General features: G+C 36.2%; 1 protein-coding gene and 1 pseudogene across 1 annotated transcript; both read right to left on the minus strand.

Moving 5' to 3' along the window:
• Positions 1 to 9,661: 9,661 nt before the first annotated feature.
• Positions 9,662 to 10,698, minus strand: LOC101148492 (olfactory receptor 10Q1). The gene has a single exon (XM_004051216.5). The coding sequence runs from the start codon at positions 10,653 to 10,655 to the stop codon at positions 9,696 to 9,698; it is 960 nt and encodes a 319-aa protein (XP_004051264.5). The 5' UTR covers positions 10,656 to 10,698; the 3' UTR covers positions 9,662 to 9,695.
• A 12,811-nt stretch (positions 10,699 to 23,509) lies between these two features.
• On the minus strand, positions 23,510 to 24,557 carry LOC101148840 (eukaryotic initiation factor 4A-II-like; annotated as a pseudogene).
• Positions 24,558 to 27,467: the final 2,910 nt, after the last annotated feature.

Here is a 27,467-nt window from a genome sequence, read left to right on the forward strand (position 1 = left end):
TCTCAAAAAAAAAAAAAGAAAAGAAAAAAAAAAAAAGAAAAATCTCCTGAGCCTCGGACTGCATTTGATCTCTTCAGTGTTTATTAATGGAACATTTCTTAGGGTTCACTCTCTACCCTGTTCTGGCCTACATATTATAGGGAGTCATGATGACTAACATCCTGGTTCTATCCTTTAGAAGTTCACAGTTGATGTGCAGATATAATATGTGAACAGAAAGCAAGAGCTTGTAGGTACCGATATCAGGTGGAGACCAGTATAATGGGTGCCATCAGATATCAAGCATGGTAGGAAAAGTGCTACAGAAATTCAGAGAAGAGAGATATCCGTGGACTTGAGTAATAGTAAATATTTCATTGAGAAAGTGAACTAGAGCCATGCATTTGAAATGGGCAGGTTTTATACAGATGGGGAGACACAGAGAGGGATTTTGAAGTGGATGGATGTTATGGGTGGTGGGACCATGTATGATGTGTTCTGGGTTCAGTAAAGAGTCTAACATTGCTGAGGCTGAAGTTTATATAAATGAGTAAGAAACAAAGTTTTAAGGTAACTTGGGGCATGATCATGGCAAATTTTTAATATCAGGATAAGGTGTTTGAATTTTCATTTGCCAATTCCTAACCAGATGCTTTCTAGTCACTCACAAAGTACACAATGTAGAGTGATTCCATGAACAGAGTCATAGAATCTAGAGCTGGAGGGCACCACAAAGTTCAACTAGAGTACTACTTATGGTGAAAATGAGTAAATTGATCCCCAGAGTGATGGGTGACTTGTTAATACCAGGTGATGAGCTTTGGCAGAACCAAAATGAAAACTCACTGGAAGATTTCCCAGTGCAGTGTTCCCTGGAGGCAGGTAGATGTAGCAGAAAGAGCAGAGACTTTGACGTGAGACAGAACTGGGTTTGAATTTCAGCTTTGCTATGTTCTGAGTATGTGACCTTGGTCATGTGGCTTAACTCCTCATAGCCCCCTTTACCATATCAGTAAACTGGAGATGATGTTTGCACAACACCTAACTTGGTCTCTGATGAGGTAGGAGACCAGCAGGACTTCTTTTCTGGTCACATCCTTGCTGATCAAAACAGGATCTGGTCCAGACAGGATAAAAGTGAAGAAACTGGCTGAACCCAGCAAATGGTGGCTAAAGGAATCCCTAGCTGTCTTCATTGCTCATTAGCGTAAGACACTTTTACCAGTGCCATGACTAGTTACAAATGTCATGGCAACAACCTTGGAAGTTAACACCCATTTCCATAGCAATGAGCCAGATACAATGAGCCGTCTCTTTCCTAGAAAGTTCAAAATAACCTGCCTCTCAATTTGTATTAACGAGTCCCTTAATTAGCATTAAATTGAAAGTGGGTATAAGTGACTATAAATACAGTTACCAACAACTCATACTTTGTTGATCTGAGTGCATTACCTATGAGTTATCCCTGCTCAGCAAGGAGCAGTGCCATTCAATAAAGATTGCTGTCTAACCCATCAGCTTGCCCTTGAATCCTTTCCTTGGCAAAGCCAAGGACCCTCCCAGGCTAGCCCTGTCCTGCATCACTGGCACATAGTCAGTAGCTCATTAAATATTAACTTTTCTTTACTCCAGAGAGGTCAGCATACTAGGGAGGATAATTTAAGAGCTTGACAATCCTAGCCTCCTCTCTTAGCTGATTTGAGATAAACACTGACAACAAAATATCTCCAGAAAGGCCTGGTTAAGACAAAGGTGTGTTAGGCTCTGAGACAGTGAGGGATGGGGGTGGGGAGGAACTGAAATATGAGGGTCAGTCAGAAAATCATCTAATGATAAGTGCCCATTTTAGGTGCTAAGCTCAAAAGAGAGAAAGAGAGAACGAGAGAGAGGGAGAGAAGGAGATATTAAAACCAAGCTTACGATGGATAAAGAAATTCGGTTAACAAATAGATATTAAAACCAAGCTCACAATGGATAAAGAAATTTGGTTAACAAATTTTGCTGGATTCATATAATGGACTATTACTTAGGAATACAAAAGAATGAACTGCAGCAACACAAAGCAACCTGTATAAATCTCAGAAACGTTATGTTAAGTGAAAGAAGGCAAACTCAGAAGAATGCATACTGTATTACTTCATTTCTAGAAATTCTGAAATGGACAAATCTCATCTTTGTGATGGAAGTCAGAATAGTGGTTGATCAAGGCAGGAAGGAGAATTGATTGGAAAGGGAAATGGGAATTTTCCAGAATGATGAAAATATTTCATTATTGAATACATCAAACAGAACCAATGAAGATCTGTGCATTTTAGTGTATGTTATTTACACTTCAATTAAAATACTAATAAGAACAAAAGAAGCCTACCATTTTCTTCATTTTGTTTCAGGTAGAGTTTGACTCTACTATAACATCAGAGTCAGTGTTAAATCGTTTTCTGCCTTACATATTTTTTTCAGATAAGTGGAGGTTGGGATGTTGTCTTTCTTGGGATTCTCCAGGGAGAATTAGGGAGGCAGAGTGGAGCCAAGGATGCTCTTACCTATGATAATGTCCGCAGTGAAGCTGTCATCCTCGCAGACAGACAGTCTAACAGGAAGTGAATGCACAGGCATTGGACAGGACAGGAACATCCAGACATGTGGCAGTTTATCAGGAGTAAGAGGACCCAGGAAAGAACATGCCAGTTGGAGGCACTTATGTATTATAACCATAAGGACTATCTGCTGGAGGCGTGGGGCCTGGTATGTGAGTGTGGAAGGTAGTTGGCAATTTAGATATTTTGGAGCCAAGATTACTAAGAGGACCTCATCAGTCACAGAAAGAAATATAAATCTCTCTTGTAAAATGCACAGAAGGACTTATCAAAATGTATCTCAAGTCAGGCATTTGGCATTTCTTACATCACGGTCTTCTTGCATATATTATTCTTCTTTAGAGAAAAATAAGATTGACTTATAGCTATGTCCATTTTCCCAATTGTCTGTAAATTTTTGAAAGCAGATATCTCATGCTTTTGTCAATGAACACCAAACATATAATCCAGTTTCTGAAATACGACATGGCCTCTTCTCCATTCAAATTTACTATCCCTCAACATTCTCTACCTTGTCCTAAACACTTGCCCCAATTTCCTGCTTGTTTTTATAGCCCTTGTGTATTTATTTATTTATTTATTTATTTGTTATCTTTTTTCCTCTCATGAACATTAGATCCATGGAATCAGAGACTTTGGCAAATAGTATATTCTGTTGAAATATTTGTTTAAAAATTAGTAAGTGAGGCCATGCATGGTGGCTCACGCCTGTAATCCCAGCACTTAGGGAGGCCGAGGTGGGCGAATCATGAGGGCAGGAGAGCGAGAACATCCTGGCTAACACGGTGAAACCCCGTCTCTACTAAAAATACAAAAAATTAGCTGGGCGTGTTGGCAGGCGCCTGTAGTCCCAGCTACTCGGGAGGCTGAGGCAGGAGAATGGCGTGAACCCGGGAGGCAGAGCTTTCAGTGAGCCGAGATCGCGCCACTGCACTCCAGTCTGGGTGACAGAGCGAGACTCCATCTCACAAACAAACAAACAAACAAATAACAACAACAAAATTAGTAAGTGAATGTACAAAAGAAGTATATATTGAAAGAATTGTTGTATTATGGCATAAATGGGTCTTCATAAAATAGTTTCTTACAGATCATCAAATGTGTGTTCTGTGGTCTCTGGGGATGGTTATCCCCTATTCCAATTGTGCCCCATCTCTTTTGAATAACTTATTTTCCCCAATACTATGAGTGTCATACTTTTCCCTTCTAATGAAAGCTAAATTGAAACCAAAAAGAGGCAATTAGGACAGTTCTCAAGTTGGAACTAGTGGGCAGAGATAGGCCCAAGCCACAATCACCATCACATTTCAAACTTCTAGTGATTTTCATCAGATCCTCTAATTTTACAATGTGGTTTTTCAAAGTCATTGCTGAATGAGAACGAGAAAGACAGAAAGAGAGAGAGAGAAAGAGACAGAGAGAGAAGAGGATTGAAGTTGGAGGACATCACTATAAAATTATCTGTTGAGATTCTTGATGGTACAGGTTATTTTTGACTCATCCAATAGTCACAAATCAAAATGCCCAGAGTGTGCTGTTGTATAATACATTTTCTCAATCAACCATTTCCTTATTTAGTCACCTCTCCATCTACACTCATTAGATCTAATTAGACAACACAGATATGCACAAATATACATTCATGCTATGGTTTCCTAGATCATCAAAATGTGGGTATGAGAAATCAGAATTCTTGGGAAATTTCAAAACTATAAATTATTCTCAAAATATTTTCAATATTATTTATACTCTTTACTCATTATTATAGATATCTAGAATTTATTTAATAATTATAAATATCAGGGTTATATACAGCATATAGTAGGTGATAGCAAATAACCAAGCCCTGGGAAACTCACTGTGAACGTTATTAGGTGGTATTTAAATAACCAAACATTCATATCTCCCAGGCAGGTAAACTGCACTACATAGAGTCACACTTCCAGATGCAATTTAAATATTTATTTGCTTCCAAAACTTATTATTTCTTGCAACACCACTCATATTTGCATAAAATATCCTAGGCGTATAAGCTTAGTAATAATATTCATTTTACTTGTAAGAATGACTCACTGTTAACAGCAGACAGAGCTATAAACACACACATGAAAATAGCCACAAGCAAGACTGACTGATTAGGCAGTAACTGCTTCTCCGCTAATGCTCTTGTACTGATTTTGGAAACGAAGACTTAACCTTTGACTCTGCATGTGTCATCACTTTCTGCTCTTGCTTTACCTTTGGCATGAGTGGATTCCTCTGAATCAATAACTTCTCTGTGTTAACTGTTATGATTTAGTTCTTGCAGGAGAATTTTAATTTTTTTCTGATTTTTCTTGATTTCTCAACTACTTTTTCTCAGAGTTTGGATTTTAAAAATATATATTTTTTGAGAAATGCTGAGAAGGAATCTCACATCAGCATTTTACTTCCACCACTGTGTCTGACCCTTCCTTCATTCACCTATTAAACAATCAGAAGAGAGATGAAGAAATCCAGTGTCACAACATACCTGTGATGCTTTTGTAGTGTATTCTGGCTTCAAGGTGCTTATTGTTTAGTAGTGGGGGATGTATTTTCAAATAATTATACTGCCTGATAAAATGTGTTTTAATAAAATTCCAATGAGAGAGACATAGAAAGAGAATGTCAGTAGAGGGAGAGGTTACTTTCTTGGCAAATACTTCTCTGTAAGACAATTAACACTAACGGCACATTCACATACCCAAACGGCTGGATGAAGGGAATGAGCAGGGTTTTGAAAGGAGCAGAATTTTTAAAGAAGTGGTGAACCTGCAGGGGAGGAAACCTAAGCTACTCTTGCGAGTTCTGTCTTCTACTTATGCTACCTACAGGCTACCTTGATATGAGGGGATCATCATTTCCCAAAAGAAACATCACTGATTAACATTTCTGTCCCATCATCTGACTCGTGGTGTACTGTTATTTCATTCAGTATTCTCATTCTAGAATGTAACAATTTCAATGAAAGACTCATATAAAGGAATAATTTTTCAGTAAGGAAAAGGAGCTCTTCCATGTACATGGAAGCATTTCTTCACAATAGCTATAACATAAGATTAACCTAAGTGTTCGCCAGTAGAATAATGGATGAGGAAAATTAAATCTTGTCATTTGTGACAACATGGATAAATCTGGAGGATATCACATTAACTGAAATAAGACAGTCACAGAAAGACAAATACTGCAGGATCTCATATATGTAATGTAAAAAGGTTGAACTAACAGAAACAGAGTAAAAAGATGGTTACCAGAGGCTTGGGGTGACAGGATTGGGGAGATGTTTGTCAAATGACATAAAATTTTAGTTAGACAAGACAAATAAGTTCAAGAGACCTATTGTATATCATGGTGTCTACAGTTAATTATCCCTTATTGTGAATTTGAAAATGGCTGAGAATAGATTTTAAGTATTCTCACCTCAAAAATAATGTGTCTGGAATAATTCATATGTTAAATAGCTTTATTTAGTCATTTGACAATGCCTACATATATTAAAACATTATGCTGTATGCCATAAATATATACAATTTTTACTTGTCAACTAAAAAATAAAAAAAGAAAAAATAATAAAGGGGAACTCACTCTATTCATCTAGAATATGTATAGGAAAGTAACTGGGAGAACCCAATAATTCACTTTGAAAGGTTGAATCAACCCTCTTTTCAAGTGTAACATTTTACCCTCTTCTTTTTGAGTTCCAGGTTAATTTTATGAATGACTTGTGACGTTAAATAAAGAATGAAAGAAGGTATGAAAATTCAGTTTCAAACTTCCCTTTTGTTGGCATTCCTGACAGTGCCTAGCACAATGTGTACAAATAATTGATTCATTATGTTCTGATGTGACTTGGCCTGGATAGGTTGACATGCAATCTGCTAACTAGAGAGTTTATTTTCTTCTCCAGCATTTACAGTGGTCTTCATTACTTCCCTCCATCTGCAGTTTTGCTTTCCAGTTTCAGCTGCAGTCTGAAAATATTAAATAGAAAATTTCAGAAATAATCAATTTATAAGTTTAAAATTGTCTGACTTTCTGAGTAGTGTGACAAAATCTCTTGTCATCTTATTCTGTCCTGTCTGGGATGTGAATTATCTCTCTGTCCAGTGTATCCACACTGTATAACATTTTATGCTTCTGAAATCCAACCATGGATATCGTCATAGCTTGATGATCCAAGATCACCCCAAGCAGATGATCTTTTTCTGGCCATCAGAAAGTCAATAGTAGCCAGATGTTGTGTTATAATGTCTGTGTTATTTACTTCATTTCATCTAATCACATAGGCATGATGTCACCTCACATCCTTATGAAGAGTGAGGAGTACTGTACAGTAAGATATTTTGAGAGAGAGAGAGAGAAACCACGTTCACATAACTTTTATTATAGTATATTGTTATAATTGTTCTATTTTATTGTTGCTGTTGTTAATCTCTTACTGCGGCTAATTTATAAGCTAAATTTTATTGTAAGTATGTATGTGTAGGTAAAAAACATAGTAGGTATAGGATTTGATACTATCTATGGTTTTAGATGTTCTCCGGGGGTCTTGGAAGTACTCCCTTTAGATAAGAGAGGACTACTGTACTTAGAAGCTGTATTAGTCCATTCTTATGCAGCCATAAATACACTACCTGAGACTGGGTAATTTATAAACAAAAGAGGTTTAATTGAATCACAGTTCCACACTGCTGAGGAGACCCCAGGAAACTTACAATCATGGTGGAAGGTGAAGGGAAAGCAAAGCACATGTTACATTGCTGCAGGCAAGAGAGTGTGCACAGGGGAAACTGCCACTTTTAAAATCATCAGATCTGGTGAGAACTCCCTCACTATCATGAGAACAGCATGGAGGAAACCGCCTCCATGATCCAATCACCTCTCACCAGTTCCCTGTCCCCTACACATAGGGATTACAATTCGAGATGAGATTTGGGTGGGGACACAGAGCTAAACCATATCAAAAGCAAGGCATTTCTAATGTATTGTTAAGTCCAATGACCATCCCCAGAATATGTAACACTTTATAGTTCTTCTCCTTATCATTGTGTGAAATCAGGTTAAAAATTAGGAGTTCCAAAAGCAATTTCAAAGGGAAAAAGAAGTATCCCCCCCACCAAAATAGTCCTAATCTAGAAAAAATATAAAAAGTGGATCTGAACTATGATGATGGGAGGTTTATATGCCAAATAAATCTACATGAACCTCAGATTCCTTCTAGAAATTATATTTCTGATTATAAGAGGAACACAATCTTATTTTGGAAATCAGGGAAAATTAATAAAGAGGAAAACTAGAAAATTCATAATTCTACATCACAGATAACAACTGCTAACTTTTTGGTGTATTTCTATTCCTCATTATGCATGTATGTATTTTTATAAAATTGGGCTTTTATGGTAAATACAGGCTTGAATCTTGATTTTATTACTTACAGGTATAATGATAAACATTGCCCTTTATTACTAAATATTAGTGATTTTAGTATGCTGTGTTTCTGTATCCAATATTGTTGGAAATTAGATTTTAATCACTTTTCATGTTATAAATGTAAGAAACACACTTATATTTTGTTTTGTTTGACATCCTGTTAATTTTCTGAGGTTACGTTTTTAGAATAAGAATTCCGAAATTAAAGAATAGAAACTTTTCATGGGTTTTGGTAAATGTAACCACATGGGATTCAAAAAGGTTATAACAATTTCTTTTTCTTTTCTGTTTTTTTTTTTTTTTGAGTCGGAGTCTTGCTCTGTTGCCAGGCTGTAGTGCTGTGGCATGATCTCGGCTCACTGCAACCTCCGACTCCCTGGTTCAAGCGATTCTCCTGCCTCAGCCTTGCAAGTAGCTGGGATTACAGGCACATGCCACCACGCCCAGATAACTTTTGTTTTTTTAGTAGAGACGGGGTTTCACTATGTTGGCCAGGATGGTCTCGAACTCCTGACCTTGTGATCCGCCTGCCTTGGCCTCCCAAAGTGCTGGGATTACAGGCGCGAGCCACTGCGCCCCACCAGGTTATAACAATTTCTTAGGTCAGTTTAATATCCAGTGGCAGATATCTTCACTCTCTTCCTGTAGCTGCTAATTAAAATCAGCTTATGATCTGGATCCAGACCCTCACCTGATAGATTGCACCCTCCCTCAGCTCTTATGGGAGAGGTAATTGCTTGTAAGAACTATCCCTGGAGTCCTCTGGGCCTGGCTGTTCCTCAGGGTGTAAATGAGAAGGTTGAGCAGTGTGGTGTCCACTGTGAATACCATAAAGGGAAGTGGATTTTACCTGAGGGTTTATTTGGGGTTGGAACACAACCCCATGTACATGAAGAGGTAACAGCCATTCTGCTGCAAAACTATGCTGAGTTAGGAGTAGTGCCATAGTAGTGCTACCTGCTCAGTGGATCTGTGAGCAGCAGCCCTCATGAAGGTGTAGGAGGTTGTGAGGAAGGTGGAACAGCAAAGACTAGTGTGAGAGCCACCAGCACAGAGGGCTCATGCAGGCAGGGCTGGCATAGACCAGAGGTGATTCTCCATACCCTAGCAGGGCTGGTACATAGTAGGTGATTAGTCAATGAAAGAAAATTCCTAGCCCCTTTCTGGCATGAAGAAAATGAAAGCAACCAGTTGGGATGTATGGTGCAAAGGAAATTAATGCATTAAGTAAGCTATTGTTTGTCATATACTGATACCCAAAACAATAATAAAATGTGTTTATTTGAGCAAAATATGTCTTTATGAATATTCCTTACTTAAGGCAACTTTCACAGGGTAAATTACATCATCTCCCCAGGAGGCAGCATGACTATCAGCCTTTATTCACAGTATGTATGGGGTGTTCCTAATATGGCAATTGACATAGGTGAGCTGCAAATCCTTAAAGTAGAGCGAAGTAAACTAGCATTCCTACGCTGTAAGTTCTGTCCAAATTTTCATATCTTAGTCAAAGCACTTCAGAAAAAGGAGCATGAATTGTGAACTTGGGGCAAATATGGCAAAAAAGAAACATCAAGTGCACAGTGTGAGAAAGTACTACAGTTCTGTGTCATTTAGAGTTCTTTGACACAGCAACAGACAGACACCCAGCCCAGTGCCCCTAAGCCTTCAGTTGGCGTCAGAGGCTGCTTTACGGATAATGGCACTCCTCAGAGCACCTTTGACATCCTTGTTCCTAAGGGTGTAAATCAAAGGGTTGAGTAAGGGGGTGACAAAGGTGTAGACCAACGCGATTTGGCGGTCCTCATCCTCTGAGGTGCTGGACCGAGGACGCAGGTACACAAGGCTGAAGCACCCATACTGCAGCAGGACCACGGTGAGGTGGGAGGAGCAGGTGGAGAAGGCCTGGCGGCGGCCCTCGGCAGAGCGGATGCTCAGGATGGCACAGGTGATGAACATGTAGGAGACGCAGATGAGCAGGAAGGGGATGGTCAGCACGAGGATGCTCACGACATAGAGGACAGCCTGGTGCACGCGGATGTCAGGGCAGGCCAGGCGCAGGACGGGAGGCACATCGCAGAGGAAGTGGTTGATTTCCTGGTGGTGGCCGCAGAAGGGCAGGGTGAAGATTAAGGCGGTGAGCTGCAGGGAGAGGAAGAGGGCCAGGCCCAGGGCCCCACCCAGCATCTGCGTGCACAGCTTGCGGGGCATGATGAGGGTGTAGTGCAGCGGGTGGCAGATAGCCACATAGCGGTCATAGGCCATGATCGCCAAGAGGAAACAGTCCGTGCTGCCGAGGCTGACAAAGAAGAACATTTGGGCCCCACATCCAGCCAACGAAATGGGCTTCTGGGCCCCCAAAATGTTGGAAAGCATCAAGGGTACTACCACGGTGGTGTAGCAGATTTCCAGGAAAGACAGGTTGGACAGGAAGAAATACATCGGGGTGCGGAGGGTGCTGTGTGTGCACACCACCCAGATGATGGCTGTGTTGCCACAGAGGATCATCAAGTAGAGGAGGAGGAAGAGAAGGAAGAGAAGAACCTGGAATTCAGTGGCTGTGGTGAACGCACGGAACACAAACTCAGTGGGGTCAGACTGGTTGAAGACAAGTTTCCCCACAGGCATGTCTTATGCAAAAGAATAGGACGCACTGAACTCTTCTTGGCTGAGTTGCTTTATTTCTTGAGTAAAAGCAGGAGTGTACAATTTTATTTGGAATTAACTATTTAGTAGCTAGTTTCCAATCACGGTGCATGAGAATGAATTCACGATAGAGGGTTTGGTATACTTTTCCTTGGAAATCTTCATGAATGGGATAGACAGTCATCTGCAGAAATTCTTGGGGGCAAGACATGTAGACACATGTAGATGTTCCTTGTGAAATATCTCCCCCAACCCCGATATTTTCAATCCAATTGATAAGACTTAATTATTTTGCTTGTATTTAATTACAGTGAAGAGTTGTATGGTTGCACTATTTTAAAATTAGATAAATGAATTTGTCTTTTACTTTTTTCGGTAAGCACTCTCATTGAAATATAACATACATGTGGAGGAATTCACAAATCCTAAGTGTGAAGCTTGATTTGTTTATTTATTTTAACATCGTAAATACGCCAGTATAACCACTACAAAGATTAAGAAATAGAACGATTCCAGTGACCTACAAACATCCTTCATGTTCTCAGTCTTTATGCTTCACAAAAGTAACCACTTTTTGACTTTTATCATTACAGATTGATGTAACTATGTTTCAACTTATATATGAAATGCTAAAGCATGTACTTTATTGTAACTGGCTTCAACATTATGTCTGCAAAGGTTATTCTGGTTGTTCTGAATCAATCCTTTGTTCTTTCCATTGCTTTATGGCTATAAGTTATTCACTTTACATTCAGTTATTTTGACTCCACATACAAGTAGGAAAACACCCATTGTTACAATCTTTTCTGATATGTACTCTTCATATATTTCCTCTCTTTTGAACATTTTATCTAAATTTCCAACAGGAAGCTAAACTTTTGGACTCAAATAGTTTCAAATGAAAGGGAAGTGAACAGAGTCAGGTTAAAATTAAAGTGGAGCTTCCTGAGATAAGAAAAGACAATGAGGAAACTAAAAATGCAATAGCACAATTGAACTATGCATTAACATAATCAGGAGAATAAGAAAGACCTTTGCAAGCATCTGGGAAGTTAAAAATACCTGTGAATTAAGCACTTTCAGGTTAGACTACAACTTTACTTTTAATACAAAAATTTAAGAGACAATACAAAATATCTACAGAATTTTAAGAAAAACAAATTGGGGTGAAAGAATTCTGTATCAAAACCTTAGTGGTTTATGTTCAAAAGCAACAGAAAGACTTTCTCAGATTTGGAAGGGCTTAGGAATTATTTCATTCTAAATATAATTTTAAAAATCCCTCAACAAAGACTATGAGTTGCTGCATGATTAATCAGAGTAATCAGAACATATACTTTAAGGTTGGGAAAGTTGTAATGTAAAATAATATGCTTTGGAAAAGCAAATAATAAAATATGTATTTAATATTAAATAGTGCAAATATTGTTAAAAGCAAAAAAGAATTGCTAAGAATAATTTTTAAAGATGTGCATAATATAAAATATGAAAACTAAAATAATTATGTATATTTAAAACCACAATTTATATAATAGAAAAACAGATAGGGAGGGATGGGAGAAATGAAAATATGCTAATTTTCTAAACCTATGTACAAAAATACACCATAAATATTTTATTTAGATGTGACTAGAGAAATTAGTCACAACCATATATATCCAAACACATATTTCAAACATATTTCTGAATAATAATCATCAATAGAATAAAAACCAGCATATCCATTCCAAATGATCAGAAGATTTTTAAAAAGTAAATATAGCATAGAGAACAAAAGAAACAAAGAAAACTGTGAGCAAGCTTACAAGATAAAATAGGTTAAAGTAAACCGAGAAAAGCAAATATTTATGAAAACAAATCTAAATGGGGTTTATGTTCTAGTAGAGACAGTCTCATATTCACAAATGAAAAAAATTCAATCACATATAAATATAGTGACATAGAAAGGCTAGCATCCACTTTCGTTTAGCACTGTATTTTAGAACTTAACCAATGCAATAAAATTTAAAAAGATGCAGATTTGGTTGTCTAACTGAAAACACAACAGAATAAATTGAAGAAGTTAGGACGAATAAAATAGTCTTCATGGTGTTTAGTTCCAAATGAAATATAATAGAGAGTCTTTTAACTAATCATCACTTAACTGATGTATCTGATGAGTCAATACTCCTCATTTTCTCTGTACAACATACTATATGCTAAACCTGATACTCTCAACACAGGAGATCTGAGCTTGCTCTCCACAATGTATAAACATTCCTATACCCAGAAGTTGACTTGCATGTATGTAAATTGGTTGGATTTTGCACACCCTGCTTATATCATGTGCATTTATTTTTGTACTTATGTAATTTTATTAAATATTACAAAATCAAATAAAGTGTTATTGTGAATATAAATATATTTAATGAAAATTAATAATTCAATACTTGAGAAATACTTGATAATTACAAGTTGCTAATAATTGCTGTGGAATAAGGTGTGAGCCAGAACATTATAATAGGCTAGGAGGGAAAGTAATAACATTTTGAATAATTTTATATTCATATTTGATATGAGTCTAATTTTCACTTTATGTTAAAAAAGCTAAAACTGGAATTAATACATGATCCAGACAAGAAAGCTTTTGACTTCAGGTAATACAAACTCAGTGTAAGGCTCTTGATTCTATATCAAAAGGTTGATGAATAAATGTCCACTTGTATGATTTAAATCAAAGTAAAATCATTAAGGTAATTATGTAATTTATGCTTTGAGTCACAGCACATTCTTCCTTTTTTTTTTTAAATCAATGATACTGTTAGAAAATGTCCTTCTCCCCAAAAACAACCAAACTTAATGAATGAATAAATGATAAATAACACACCAGTGAAGAAACAATAAATAACAAGTAGAATGATTTGAAGAAAACTACTAAATTTTGCACATATGTGCCTGGGTGGAAAAACTCACTCAATATTTTGACGTTAATTGACTCTGAAATAATGTATTGATTCCATGCAAATCCTATCAAAATCCCTAGAAAAACAAGCAAGTAAAAATACAAAAAAAGTTGAAAAGAGTGAAACAACAGAGTGAAAATTTTATCACATGACATCAAGATGTGTAACAAACAAGTTATAAAATATGTTATATATTATCATATCATAAATCACAATGGTACTTGTAGAGCACTAGCGATCCTGAATAATTGAATAGGAAGACTCACTAATAATGGCTAGCTGTTCTGTTGCACTTATTGCATCAGACATTATTCTATGCACTTTACATTTATTAACTCATTTCATAATGGCCCTCTATAAAAGGGTTTTTATAACTATTTTGCAGATGAAGAAGTTGATGCACAGAGAGGTTAACTACCTTGCCCAAGATCACACAGATAGTAGGTGTTGGAATGGGAATTTAAACATAAGTAGACTGACTCCAGGGTCTCTTTCCTTCATCACTTTATTATAATATATTGTCACTATCTACTATGTGCATTAAGTTTCATTATCTGTAAAATAGAAGTGAAAATACACTTACCTACCTTCTCAGGTTGTGAGACTTGAACAAATTATTCTGTGAAAGTACTTAGAACAGTCCCAGCACAGAGTACACATTCAATGTGAAGTATATTAAATATTTTTACCATTTCAAATCAATTAGAAAGGATCAATTTCCTAATATGGCATTAGGACAATGAGGGAATCACTTTGGAAGTTAACCCTAATGCATAGACATTATGGATCCTTACAGAAAATGTATAAAGATTAAATGTTTCACCGGGCACGGTGGCTCATGCCTGTAATCCCAGCACTTTGGGAGGCCGAGGCGGGCGGATCACAAGGTCAAGAGATCGAGACCATCCAGGCCAACATGGTGAAACCCCGTCGTTACTAAAAATACAAAAATTAGCTGGGTGTGGTGGCATGTGCCTGTAATCCCAGCTACTCAGGAGTCTGAGGCAGGAGAATCACTTGAACCTGGGAGGTGGAGGTTGCAGTGAGCCGAGATCTGGCCACTGCACTCCAGCCTGGTGACAGAGCAGACTCCGTCTCAAAAAAAAAAAAAAAAAAAAAGTTTCAAAATTTATTTCTAATGGACTTAGGTTTCAAATATTTTTAAAAGTAAAAGAAAACTAGAAGAGAGTGTAGATTAACTGTTTTTCAGATTTCAGGGTAGATAAACATTTATAACCAAATGAGGAAAGGGCAGAGTATAAAAAAATGTTGATATTGCAACAGAATAAAAATGTTAAAGTTTTGTAGGCAAAAACACAATAAGCAAATTGAATAGCAAGTGACAATTCAGATAAAAAACCTATCAGAAAAACAAATAATGGAAATTCAAAAAAGAAACATGCAAAAGCAAACAAATATATACAAATTAAGTTTTGTTAGTATTCAAATAAATATACAATTAAACAAAATGGAATTCTGTTTTCTGTTTATCAACTAATAGCAATGGAAAAATGATAATTCCTTGTGTTATTAAAGTTGCAAGGAGAGATGTATTCCCAAATACGCTGGTGAAAGTATAAATTGCTGTGAAAATTTGTGAAATACAATTTGGTAATATAGTGAAAGGCTTGAAGAAATGCATACACTTTGATTCAGCAATATTGCTTTACAAATTTATTCTTATAAACTAAACATGCTCATAAAATCATTGACAATGTTTGTCATTGTTTTCATTATAATAGTAAAAAATCATATCAACCTAAATATCAATTTAGAATGCTTAAATTAATTGTAGTCTATTAATTTTGTGGAACAGTGTGTAATTGCCTAAAAATGACATTGTGGAAAAATAAGCAGATTGGGAAGGTTCATAAAAAAGCAGATTATAAAACAGCATTATATCATGATTTACTTAAAAAATAATTATATCTACTCATAAAAAATAGAACCTACTTCAAAATATTAACAATGGGTATTGCTAGGTGGGTGGGATTGTGGATCTTTTTGCTTATGGCTTTCTGTTTTTACAAATTTTATAATGAGCATACACAATTTTGCAATCATATAATAAATTACAAGTCTACTTTTATCCTTTGGTATCTGAACTAGTGTTGGCAAAGAAGGATGGTAGTGTCAGTCACATGGATTTTGAAGTTAGATATGGGTGTGAAACCCAGTTTCTTCACTTACTAATTTAATTTTTGCATTGACCACATTACTTGATGAGCCTTGGTTCCCTAATGTATAATTGAGGATATGAATATGGATCCTTATAAAAAATTTATGAAGGTTAAATGTTTCAAATATGTACTATTTCTGAGACATAGTTCCAATGAATGTACCTGCACTTCTGCCTCTTTTCTTGCAGTGATGTGTTTCTCTCAGGTATTTATTTACTCTTCAGTTCTTATCTTTTCCAGAGTAGAGAGTGAGGCGCCTCCTAGATCTCGCAGTTGCTCTGCTAGACCTTAAATAAGAAGAGTAAGAGAGAAAAGGAAGAAGAACAAAATGGAAGTGAGATTTCAGTAGAAAAGTTGTAATTATATATCGTCAAAACCAAATCAGAGGCCGGGCGCGGTGGCTCACACCTGTAATCCCAGCACGTTGGGAGGCTGAGGCGGGCAGATCACGAGGTCAGGAGATCGAGCATACTGGCCAACATGGTGAAACCCCGTCTCTACTAAAATACAAAAAATTAGCTGGGCGTGGTGGTGCATGCCTCTAGTCCTAGCTACTCGGGAGGCTGAGGCAGGGGAATCGCTTGAACCTGGGAGGCGGAGGTCGCAGTAAGCCGAGATGGAGCCATTGCACTCCATTAGACTCTGTCTAAACAAACAAACAAACAAACAAACACCAAACAAACAAAAAAACAAATAAGATAGTTTTTGACCCAGAAAGGCATTTAAAAATGACTCTATTTTACTAAGACGTGAACATCAAATGATCAATATTGGGAGCAGCCAATATTTGGTGAAAAATATAAGCTGTCAATAAAGCAAAACATGTAGCATTGGGAGAGCTCAATGTCTGCTAAAATATCACAATGGAGTGATTGCAAGGAAAAATCAGCACACATGTTCAATGTGAGGCTATAACCTATTAAAAACCAAACACATCAGAATTTATACTTACAAAATAGTGTTTTCCTTTCCAGTGGTCACTTTCAAAGGCTTTGGACTTTAATGATTTTACCTTATTCAAACCATTTCTGGGGCTCGTTTGGGAATTATTTTCAAAATCCCTATATATTTTCTTGAATATTATCAGTTGTGACATATATTCACACTTGGATGACACATTTGCTTTTTTCCTTAGTAGCAAGACATTTGATATGCAGTGAGATGAAATACAGTGAAGTAACTGGGTAGTTATATTCTGCACTCTGGAGTTTGATCAAAATAGAAATTGGTGAGAAGCTAATGTTATTGTGCGGTAGAAACACACATTTCCTCCCAGCTTTTCATGAAATGTAATAATAAGTATTATCATCATTTTTAGGTTAATCATTCCAGATGTGTGATACAATCTTTGTATACATTTCCATCTTATTGAAGTATTTAACTAGAATTAATTGATTCTGTCATGCAATTTCAACTCTGTTGGCCATTTATCTTGAAGTAACCTGTCCATTGGCATGAATGGAATATATGACATTTTCATTTATGTCAACATTTTTATCTGGCGAATGGGTGAGGGGTTGGTGGCACCTGAAAGTTCTTAATAGAAATATTTCCTGGACCCATCCCTTATTTCATTTCTAAAAGATCTCTGTGCATATATACTACATTTCCTTTATCTCTTCATCTGTTGATGGACACATGGGTTAATTCCATTTCTTGGATACTGTGAATAATGCTGCAATGAACACAGGAGTACAGATATCTTTTGGAATTCTGCTTTCATTTCCTTTGGATGTATACCCAGTAGTGGAATTGCTGGATCATAAGGTAGTTCTATTTTAATATTTTGAGGAATCTCCATACTATTTTGCATTTGTCAAATTAAAAAACAATAAAAGAGCTCTGTGCAAATAAATTTCTGTCTTCTGGATCTGCATCACCCTATCGTATGGCATGAAACATTAAAAATTTTATCACCTAAAAGCCCATGCAAATATATAAGCAGTATTTATTATTCTCATTATTCTGTTACCCTCCCCAAAGTTGTCAGAGAAATTTTCAACCTTGTCATCCTCACCATCCACAGAATTCACTGATTTCTTGGTGCCCTTATTGCTTCCCTGACAGCTTATGCTTAAAACAATGAACTCCTGGCAATGCCTGTTTGATAAAAATTTCAATCAGGGTTATATTTGGGCTTCATAAAGTCAAGGATGTCTGTCTTGTTTACCACTGTATCCTCATCATATTTGAACTAATTTGAAGTTAAATCTCATATCTTTTAAACTTTCTTTCAAAGCCAATATTCAGTGGCTCCTTCTATAACCCAATTAGCCTATTTAATTGTTTTAGCCCCACACAAATTGGGGTTTTTCTCAGTCCAGTCTTTATATTTTTGTTTACTACATGAAACAAAGAAGAACCTAGGTGGGATGGATTCAGCTGATAAACAGTTGGTAGGAAGCACAGCAGTTAAGCAGTTGATACACTTGTTGAACCAATAAGTTTGATAATATTGAGAAACTCATCTAGGTAGCAGTTATCTCTCAGTGGCTGATGGGCAGTGTTGCAATGTGTAATCTATGTGTACTACTAATACTTAAACATTTACATATAAAACTGAAGCACTTTTGAAAATGTCAGGGAGCCACGGAACCATAGAAAAGCCCAGTCAAATATGTTAAATGCATGCTCATTTAGAAAAAATATATAAAATAGAAACTCTATATCTTTAAGGGAACTCAAGGCACACTTAATTCTATCCCCTTATGTCTTTCATGCAAAAACTCAGGCTTACCAAGATTAAGCCTTGTCCAAAAGCATGTGCTACGTATAGGCATACCTGAGGCCAGATTTCAGATTCTATTGTATTAGTTAGCGGAGAGTGGAGCACATAGATGTGCCTTCAATATATCCTTTTCATCTACACTGAACTTAGTTAAAAGCATGCAAACAGCTATGCAGAAAGGGCACGTTAGTATGATTCTTGCTGCATAGTGGAAACACATGCCCAAGCTTAGTCTAGTGCTATGCACACAAGTAAGGGAGACAATGCCATTTGTAGAATAATTTAATAACTCCTCAATATTTTTCTTACCCAAGTTATTTTCTCTAATGGCACTCACCGCTGTGCCATTCCTAGTTGATCACACGTTTAGGAGACATTTGATCTCTCAACAAGAATCTGAGTCCTGGATTTGTCATTTACCAGTTTTAGAATTATGGATGAAATTATGAATCTCCATGAATCTCAGGTTTATACTGACAGAGAGTATAATATAGTTACTCTACAGTGTTATTGTGAGGATTAACAGTAAGGCTTATTAAGCGCACTGCCTGATTTCTAGTAGGTATTCTTTTATCATTCTCCTTGTTGCATTTGCAGCCCTATGTTTATTAACCAATATTCAGTTCCTTGCCATGATCTCTCTTGCTCTGAGGACTCTGCATCATCTACCCCCTTCACCTTGGACATTGTTCTCTTCCATGCTTCTACTCTTCCTTCAGAGCTCAGTTCAAGTGTCATCTTTCCCTAATCTTCATTTTTCCACATCTCAGTGATAGGTGCTTCTTCTATGAACTTCCAGAAAACCCTCTCCTCATCTTGACTCTACAGCCACTGTACCTTATTAATAAATTAACCAAGCAGGCAAATATTGAGTATTTGTTAGGAACTCAAGTCTTGGGCTCAGCTATGTGGAAGAGAATTATGAGGCATGATTACCAATTTCAGCTTTGCAAGAGAACACAATGCATAAGAGAATTTAAACATTCTCTGAGGAGCTCATTTCTAAATTGTGTTCCTTACAACATAAATTTTTCATGATGTCCCAGAAATAAAAGTCTTTGTGTCAAATCTGAAAACATTCACACTTTTTCTGATATTAACAATGCACTTAGCACAATGTTTTGTGAAGTCCTGATGTAAAGCAGCCAGCCTACTTTTACCTGAAGAAATTCCCAGCTCCGTTTTACCACAGAATACAATTTTTTTCACATAACACCAGGAAGCTGCTTATGATTTAATGACGTTTCTTGAAAAAAAGGAGTTCCATGCCATGTTCTTCAGGATTGTCCTGCAGAAAGAACACTGATAGAAAAGGCAAAAGACTTGAATTCCATCCTTGCTTTACATTTATTAGGCATGCGATGCTAGGAAATTCAACCATTTATCAGAGTTCCCTTTTCTGTATCTGTAAAAGTGGATAGTAATCCTTACTCTGATAATTCATTTGTTGTCCACAAAAATTCAATATTGATGTATGTGAACCAGTTACAAAGCATTATAAAATGTGTGTTTTTATTATTATTTTTAGAAAAAAGTCAAAATGAAACTAATAAAAAGGTCTTTTAGGGCGTTTCCTTACCACTTTGAAATTTGCTTCATTCCATCAGCCACCTAACCAAATTCACTTATGAGCTGGTTAACATTTTGCTGAGGTGCTAAGAATTCCTGCTATAGATGATGAAAGAAGCTCTCCCAGAGAGATTCTGTCTATCTTCTTACAGGGAATAATGGAATGAGGGTCTATGAGTTTCATGTTGTCAGCATTTCCTGGAAATGACAAGCAGACAGTATATGATACCCTCATAGTATTTGGATGACAATGGGAAAGTTTCCTTTGTATGCTGATATTCAGGAGAAGAATCACATCTTTGAAATTTGGGTTAAGGATGGAGTAGGGTGAGAGGGACCTCCTTCGGAAGAGTGATACTATGGAATAATCACACTTCAAGTCCTGAATGAGAAGTCTCGCATCTTCTCAATGACAGAAAACAGATTCTGATAGATTTACTCAGAGTCCAGTCTTGCCGAATTTGGTCAGATTATTTAGTATCCTTTATGAAATCTCTTTAAAATTAATGAGTCTCCAAAGAGGTGGAATTTCCCCAGTGGTTCCTCTTAAACTGAACCCAACTAGAGAAAATATTGGAAAAAATTTCCAGTGTCAATCAACTAAGGCAAGGTTTCCAGGCAGCTCTTTTCTGTGGTCACTGTAGAAAATTGTTGTCTGGGGATTTCAAGTGTGTATTCTCATTCCTTTCCTCTATCCAACAGAGACTTACTTATGTTCCATTCAGGAAAAATTTTTCCAGTGAGTTGTTGAAGGCAGACATTCATTGCAACTTGAGCTCATGAAATGTGTAATGAACTAACTCAACACCAGGTTATGCATCTGGAGTTCTAGGGTCTTGTCATGGCTCTGCCATTAGTAACTGTTGACCTCAGGCAAGTAGGAAAGCTCTTTTATGAGATTTTTCATTTGTGATATGAAATTTGGTATTACATGGACCTCATGGGTCTTTCTATTTCTAATATTCTATAAACTATGCATTTTATTACAGTTTTAAATTGGTATATAATTATACACATTCAGAGAGTACATGTGATATTTTGATGCATGTACACAATGTGTAATATCAAGTCAGGGTAATTAGGATATTCATTGCCTTAAGTATTTATCATTTCTTAGTGTTGGGGAATATTTGAAATCTTCTCTTTTAGCTATTTTGAAATATAAAATAAAACTTGTTAACTATAGTAATTCTACTGTGCTTTCAAACCCCACAACATATTCCTTCTCACTAGCTGTATTTTTGCACCTGTTAATGAATCTCTCTTCATTGTCACTCCCTCATGTTCTTCCTTGTTTCTGGTAACCATCATTCTACACTCTTATCTTCATGAGATCAGCTTTTTTAGCTCTACAAATAAGTGAGAACATAAGATTTTTTTTTTTTTTGTGCCTGGCTTATTTTTACTTAACGTAATAGCCTCCATAGTTCCATCCATATTGCTGCAAATGACACGATTTCATTCCTCTTCCAATAGCTGAACAGTACCCCACTGTGTATATATGCCACATTTTCTTTATATATTTATACGTTAATGAACACTTAAGTTGAATCCATATCTTGGCTATTGTGAATAGTGCTGCAATAAACATGGGAATGCAGATATCTCTTTGCTATACTGATTTTTTTTTATTTTTGGTGTGCACCCAGCAGTGGGATTTCTGGATTATATGGTAGTTCTACTTTTAGTTTTTTGAGGAACTTCCATATTGGCTGTACTAATTTACATTTCTACCAATGGTTTAGAGTGTTCCCCTTTCCCCCATCCTTGCCAGCATCTGTATTTTTTCTTTTTGATAACAGCCATTTTAATTGGGGTGAGATAATATCTCATTGTGGTTTTGATTTGCTTTTCCCTTATGATTAGCACTGTTCAGCATTTTTGCATATACTTCTTGTCCATTAGTATATTTTCTTCTGAGAAATGTCTATTCAGATCATTTGGCCATTGTTTCATTGGATTAACTGTTTTCTTCCTGTTGAGTTGTTAAAGTTGCTTATGTATATTCTGGTTATTAATGCCTTGTCAGATGTATAGTTTGCAAATATTTTCTTGCATTCTGGTACTCTTTTGAGCTGATTGTTTCCTTTGTCATGCAGAAGCTTTTTAGTTTGATGTAATCTCATCTATTTTTGCTTTGATTGTCTGTGCTTTTGAGGTCTCCATAAAATCTTTACCCAGAACAATGTTGTGAAGCATTTGTCCAATGTTTTCTTCTAGTAGTTTCATAGTTTCAGGTCTTACATTAAGTATTTAATCCATTTTGATTTAATTTTTGAAAGTGATGAGAGATAGAGGCCTAGTTTCATTATGTTGAATATGGATATACAGTTTTCTTAGCACCATTTATTGAAAGGGCATCCTTTCCCCAGTGTAGGATCTTGGCATCTTTGTTAAAAATGAGTTGGATGCAAATGCATAGATTTATTTCTGGATTTTCCGTTCTGCTCCATTGCTCTACGTGTTTGTTTTTATGTCAATCTCTCTCATCCTGTTTTGAGTATTATAGTTTTATAGTATATTGTGAAGTCAGGTAATGTGATGGCTCCAACATTGTTCTTTTTGCTCAGGATTACTTTGGCTCTTCAGGGTCTTTATCAGCACCATATACATTTTAGATTTTTTTCTCTTTCTGTGAAGAATGTCATTAGTATTTTGATGGGGATTTTACTGAATCTATAAATCATTTTGGGCAGTATGGGCATTTGACAATATTAATCTTCCCATCCATGAGCATGAGATAGCTTTCCATTTTTTTGTTTCCTCTTCAATTTCCTTCATCAGTGTTTTGTAGTTTTTTTTAAAAGTGAATTTACAATTTATTTAACATTCAAACTTCATTAAGACATGGGCAATATGGCAATTTTACTGGAGATTAAGCCCAACCTAGGATGATTGCTTGCTGGGGGTTAGCAGCAGGGTCCAGTTCACACTTAGCACTAATTAAATGCTTTATTGAATAATTACAATATCAGACAAAATGAATTCAAATGGTTTCTAAAAAGTCAATTTTACAGGCCTTTCTACTCAGGCTAATGAAAAACACAGTAAAGGCAGATATGCTAGTTTAACATAATTTACTGATTTTATACAGCACTTATATCTTTTAGTCCATAAGTATATTACTAAATGATAGAGAACATCTACTACAATCATTTCTACAGAACTAGGAAATAAATTTCTAAGAAAGAAAGTTTTTACAGACACCATCTTTTATACCCACCCTAATAGTCTAACACTAAAGAGGATAAAGCCAATGACTTTCCTCACAAGAGCTCATGACTAATGTCGCCCCATGATCTGTTTTGAGCATTGAGATAAGACTCAAATATTCCCAAAGAAAGAAGCACAATGCATGTTGTGGTTGCCTATTTGGCAACAGTGAGCACTGCATCCTGAACCATCTCATCCCAGGAATTAAATAAGGTTAGTCACATTCATGGGCATTTCTTCCACTGTATTATTGTAGAAAGTCTCAATGTCATGAAGAATTATTTTGTCCTCTTCAGTAACAAAGTTTATAGCCATACCTCTGCCAATTCTATGAATATAGTTTTCATTATTGGTAGTTAGATCATAGTTTATAACCAAAGACACTTGTTGCACATCAGTCTCGTGAACCATCAAGCCAGTAGTGATCAGAACACCACTTGACTCTGATCAGAATTCCCTCATGATAACATCTCTCTCCTTCTGGTCCATGTCACCATGCAGAACAGAAATTATGAAGTCTCTGGCATGCATTTTCTCAGTCAGCCAGTCCACCTCATGCCTTGCATTGGGAAAAATGACAGCCTGCATAATAGTCAGTGTCTCGTACAAGTCACAAAGTGTAGTCAACTTCCATTCCTCTCTTTCAACATTAATGTAAAACTGTTTGATTCCTTCTTCCTTTTTCACCAGAATTTAAATTGGATCTCTCATGAATTTTTTTGGTCACTTCCAACACATCAGTTGGCATTGTGGCAGAAAGCAACACAACCTGAATACTTCTATTTAATTTTTGGAAAATCTCATAGATTTCATCCTTAAACCCTCAGCTCAACATTTCATCTGCATCATCCAAAACAAACATTTTGATCCACCTTGGAGAAAAATATCTTATGTTTAGCATATCAAACACTCTCCATGGTGTACTAGCAACAGTATGTGGTGCTTCTGCCTACAGTTTTTGCATTTAATTTCGAACATTTGTTCCACCAATGCAGGCACGACAAGTTGCTCCCATATAGTCTCCAAGTGCCAGAATTACGTTTTGGATCTTTAATACAAGGAACAATAGCTCTGGGCTGAATAGCTTAAGGCTTCTCAAAACCATAAACATGGATTACCCCCAAAAGAGACTCCTTTAAATTCATACTATCAAAGTTAACAATCTCATTTCAGTTGCTCTTGATGACAATATTGGGTCCATTCCCTTTGGGCCGCCATGTTTTCTGTTATAATCCATGGAGTCACTAGACATGATACAAAGAACAACTCAGCCTGACTGAAAAGCATTTTATATTTTTTATTATAGAGATCTTTCACTTCTTTGGTTAAGTTTATTCTTAGGTATTTTTTTAAGGTAGCTACTGTATATGGAATTGCTTTCTTGATTTCTTTTTCAGAGCGTTTGCTATTGATGTATAGAAATATTACTGATTTTTGTATGCTAATTTTGCAGCCTGCAAATTTACTGAATTCATTTATCAGCTCTAACAGTTTTTTGGTGGAATCCTTAGGTTTTTCAAAATATAAGATAAGGTCATCTTCAAATAAGGATAATCTGAATTCTTCCTTTCCAATTTGGATGCCCCTTATTTCATCCTCTTGCCTAATTGCTTTGGCTAGGACTTCCATTATTACTTTGAGGAGGAGTGGTGAAAGTAGACATTTTTGTCTTATTCCAAACGTTAGAGGAAAAGGTTTGTTTTTCCTTGTTCAGTATGATATTAGCGTGGGTTTGTCTTATATAACCTTCATTGTTTTGAGGTATGTTCCTTCTACACCTAGGTTGTTGAATGTTTTTATCATGAAGGGATGTTGAATTTTGTCAAATGCTTTTTCATTGTTTGTTGAAATAATCATATGGTTTTTTTCTTGAATCTGTTAATGTGATGTATCACATTTATGAATTTGTGTATGTTGAACTATCTTTGCATTCCTGGGATGATTCTCACTTGATCATGGTAAATGATCTTAATGTGTTCTTGAATTCAGTTTGCTAGCATTTTGTTGGTTTTTACAACTATGTTCATCAGGGATATTGGCCGGTAGTTTTATGTTTTGTGTGTGTGTGTGTCTCCTTGCCTAGTTTTGCTATCAGGGCAATGCTGGCCTCATGGAATGATTTTGGAAGTATTCCTTCTTTTTTGACTTGCTGGAATAGTTTGAGTAGGATTGGTAATTCGTTCTTCATTAAGTGTTCTGTAGAATTGAGCAGTGAAGCCATCTAGCCATCGGCTTTTCTCTGACAGGGGACTTGTTATTACTGATTCAGTCTTGTTACTCACTAACATGTTATTTATTTATTTATGTATTTATTTTTAACATTCTTGACATGTTCAAATTTCCTGTTTCTTCATGGTTAAATCTTGGTAGGTTGAATTTGTCCAGGACCTTATTTATTTTCCTTTCAGGTTTTACAATTTGTTGGTTATGGTTGTTTATAATAGACTCTAATGATCTTTTTGTTTCTATGGTATTAGCTGTAATGGCTTCCTTTTCTTCTTAGATTTTGTTTGAGTCTTCTCTCTTTTTTTAGTCTAGCTAAAAATGTGTCGATTTTGTTTATTTTTTTTAAAACAACTTTTTCTTTCGTTAATCTTTTGTATTTTTTAAAGTCTTAATTTCACCGATTTCTGCTCTGCTCTTTATTTCTTTTTTCTCCTAATTGTAAGTTTGTTTTGTTTTTGCTCTTTTAGTTCCTTGAGGCACATCACTAGCTTGTTTATGTGAAGTCTTTCTAGTTTTTTGATGTAGGCATTGATTACTATAAACTTTCCTCTTATATGCTTTTGTTCTATTCCATAGGTTTTGGCACATTGTGTTTCCATTTTTGTTTGTCTCAGGAGGTTTTCAATTTCATTATTAATTTCTTCATTAACCCATTTGTTGTTCAGGAGTATGTTTAATTTACATGAATATGTATAATTTCCAACTGTTATTGATTTCCTATATAATTTCCTTTTGTTATTGATTTTTAGCTTCATTCCATTCTGGTTAGAAAAAACACTTGACATGATGTTGATTTTGTAAAATTTGTTAAGACTTGTTTTGTGATACATGGTCTATCCTGGAAAATGTTTTATGTGCTGTTGAGAAAAATGTGTATTCTGCAGTTGTTGGATGGAAGGTTCTGTAAATGTTTGTTTGCATTTCATTTAGAGCAGGGGTCCCCAACTCCAGTACTGGTTTGTGGCCTGTTAGGAACCAGGATGCACAGCAGGAGGCGAGCAGCAGGCAAGCAAGTGATGCCTTGTCTGTCTTTACAGCCTCTCCCATTGTTTGCATCACAGCCTGAGCTTCACCTTCTGTCAGATAAGAAGCAGCATTAGATTCTCACAGGAGTGCCAGCCTTATCTTGAACTGGGCATGTGAGGGATCTAGGTTGCGTGCTCCATATGAGAATCTAATGCCTGATGATCTGAGGTAGAGCTGAGGTGGTGATGCTAGCTCTATGGAGCAGCTCCCAATACAGATTAACATTGGCAGAGAGGTTTGACTGCACAGACACCATAATAAATAAATTACTTGCCGACTCATATCAAAACCCTATAAGTGAGTAGCAAGTGACAATTAAGTTGCACCTGGTCTCAGCCTTTATAGTGGCAAGTGAGTTGGAAAAAAGTGCACAATAAATGTAATGCACTTGAATCATCCTGAAATCACCCTCCCCAACCTCAGTCCATGGAAAAGTTGTATTTCATGAAACTGGTTTCTGGTGACAAAAAGATTGGAAACTGCTGGTCTACAGTGTAGTTTCTAGATTGCTAAAAGTGGAGAGTTGAAATCCCCTACTATTATTGTATTGCAGTTAACTCTACCTTTAGGTCTTTTAATGTTTGTTTTATTTATTTGGGTGCCCCAGTGTTCAACACACATATATTTACAATTGCTATATCCTCTTGCCATATAAACTGCTTTTACATTATTTAATGATCTTTGTCTTTTTAAAACCATTCTTGTCTTAAAAGTGTATTCTATTTAAGGATAGCTACTCCTGATATTTTTGGTTTCCATTTATATAAAATATCTTCTTTTAATTCCTTCGTTTTCAGTCTGTGTATGTCTTTATAGGTGAAGTGAGTTTCTTGTACACAGTGTATAGTTGGGTCTTGTTTGTCAATCAGTTCAGCCACTCTATGTCTTTCATTAGTGAATTAATCCATTT

This window comes from Gorilla gorilla, chromosome 9 (genome assembly GCF_029281585.2).
Source record: "Gorilla gorilla gorilla isolate KB3781 chromosome 9, NHGRI_mGorGor1-v2.1_pri, whole genome shotgun sequence".
In the NCBI taxonomy this organism is placed as follows: domain Eukaryota; kingdom Metazoa; phylum Chordata; class Mammalia; order Primates; family Hominidae; genus Gorilla; species Gorilla gorilla.

What these genes read in the sequence shown, in the direction of transcription:
- LOC101148492 (XM_004051216.5), bottom strand. Translation starts at nt 10,655, where the DNA reads ATGCCTGTGGGGAAACTTGTCTTCAACCAGTCTGACCCCACTGAGTTT.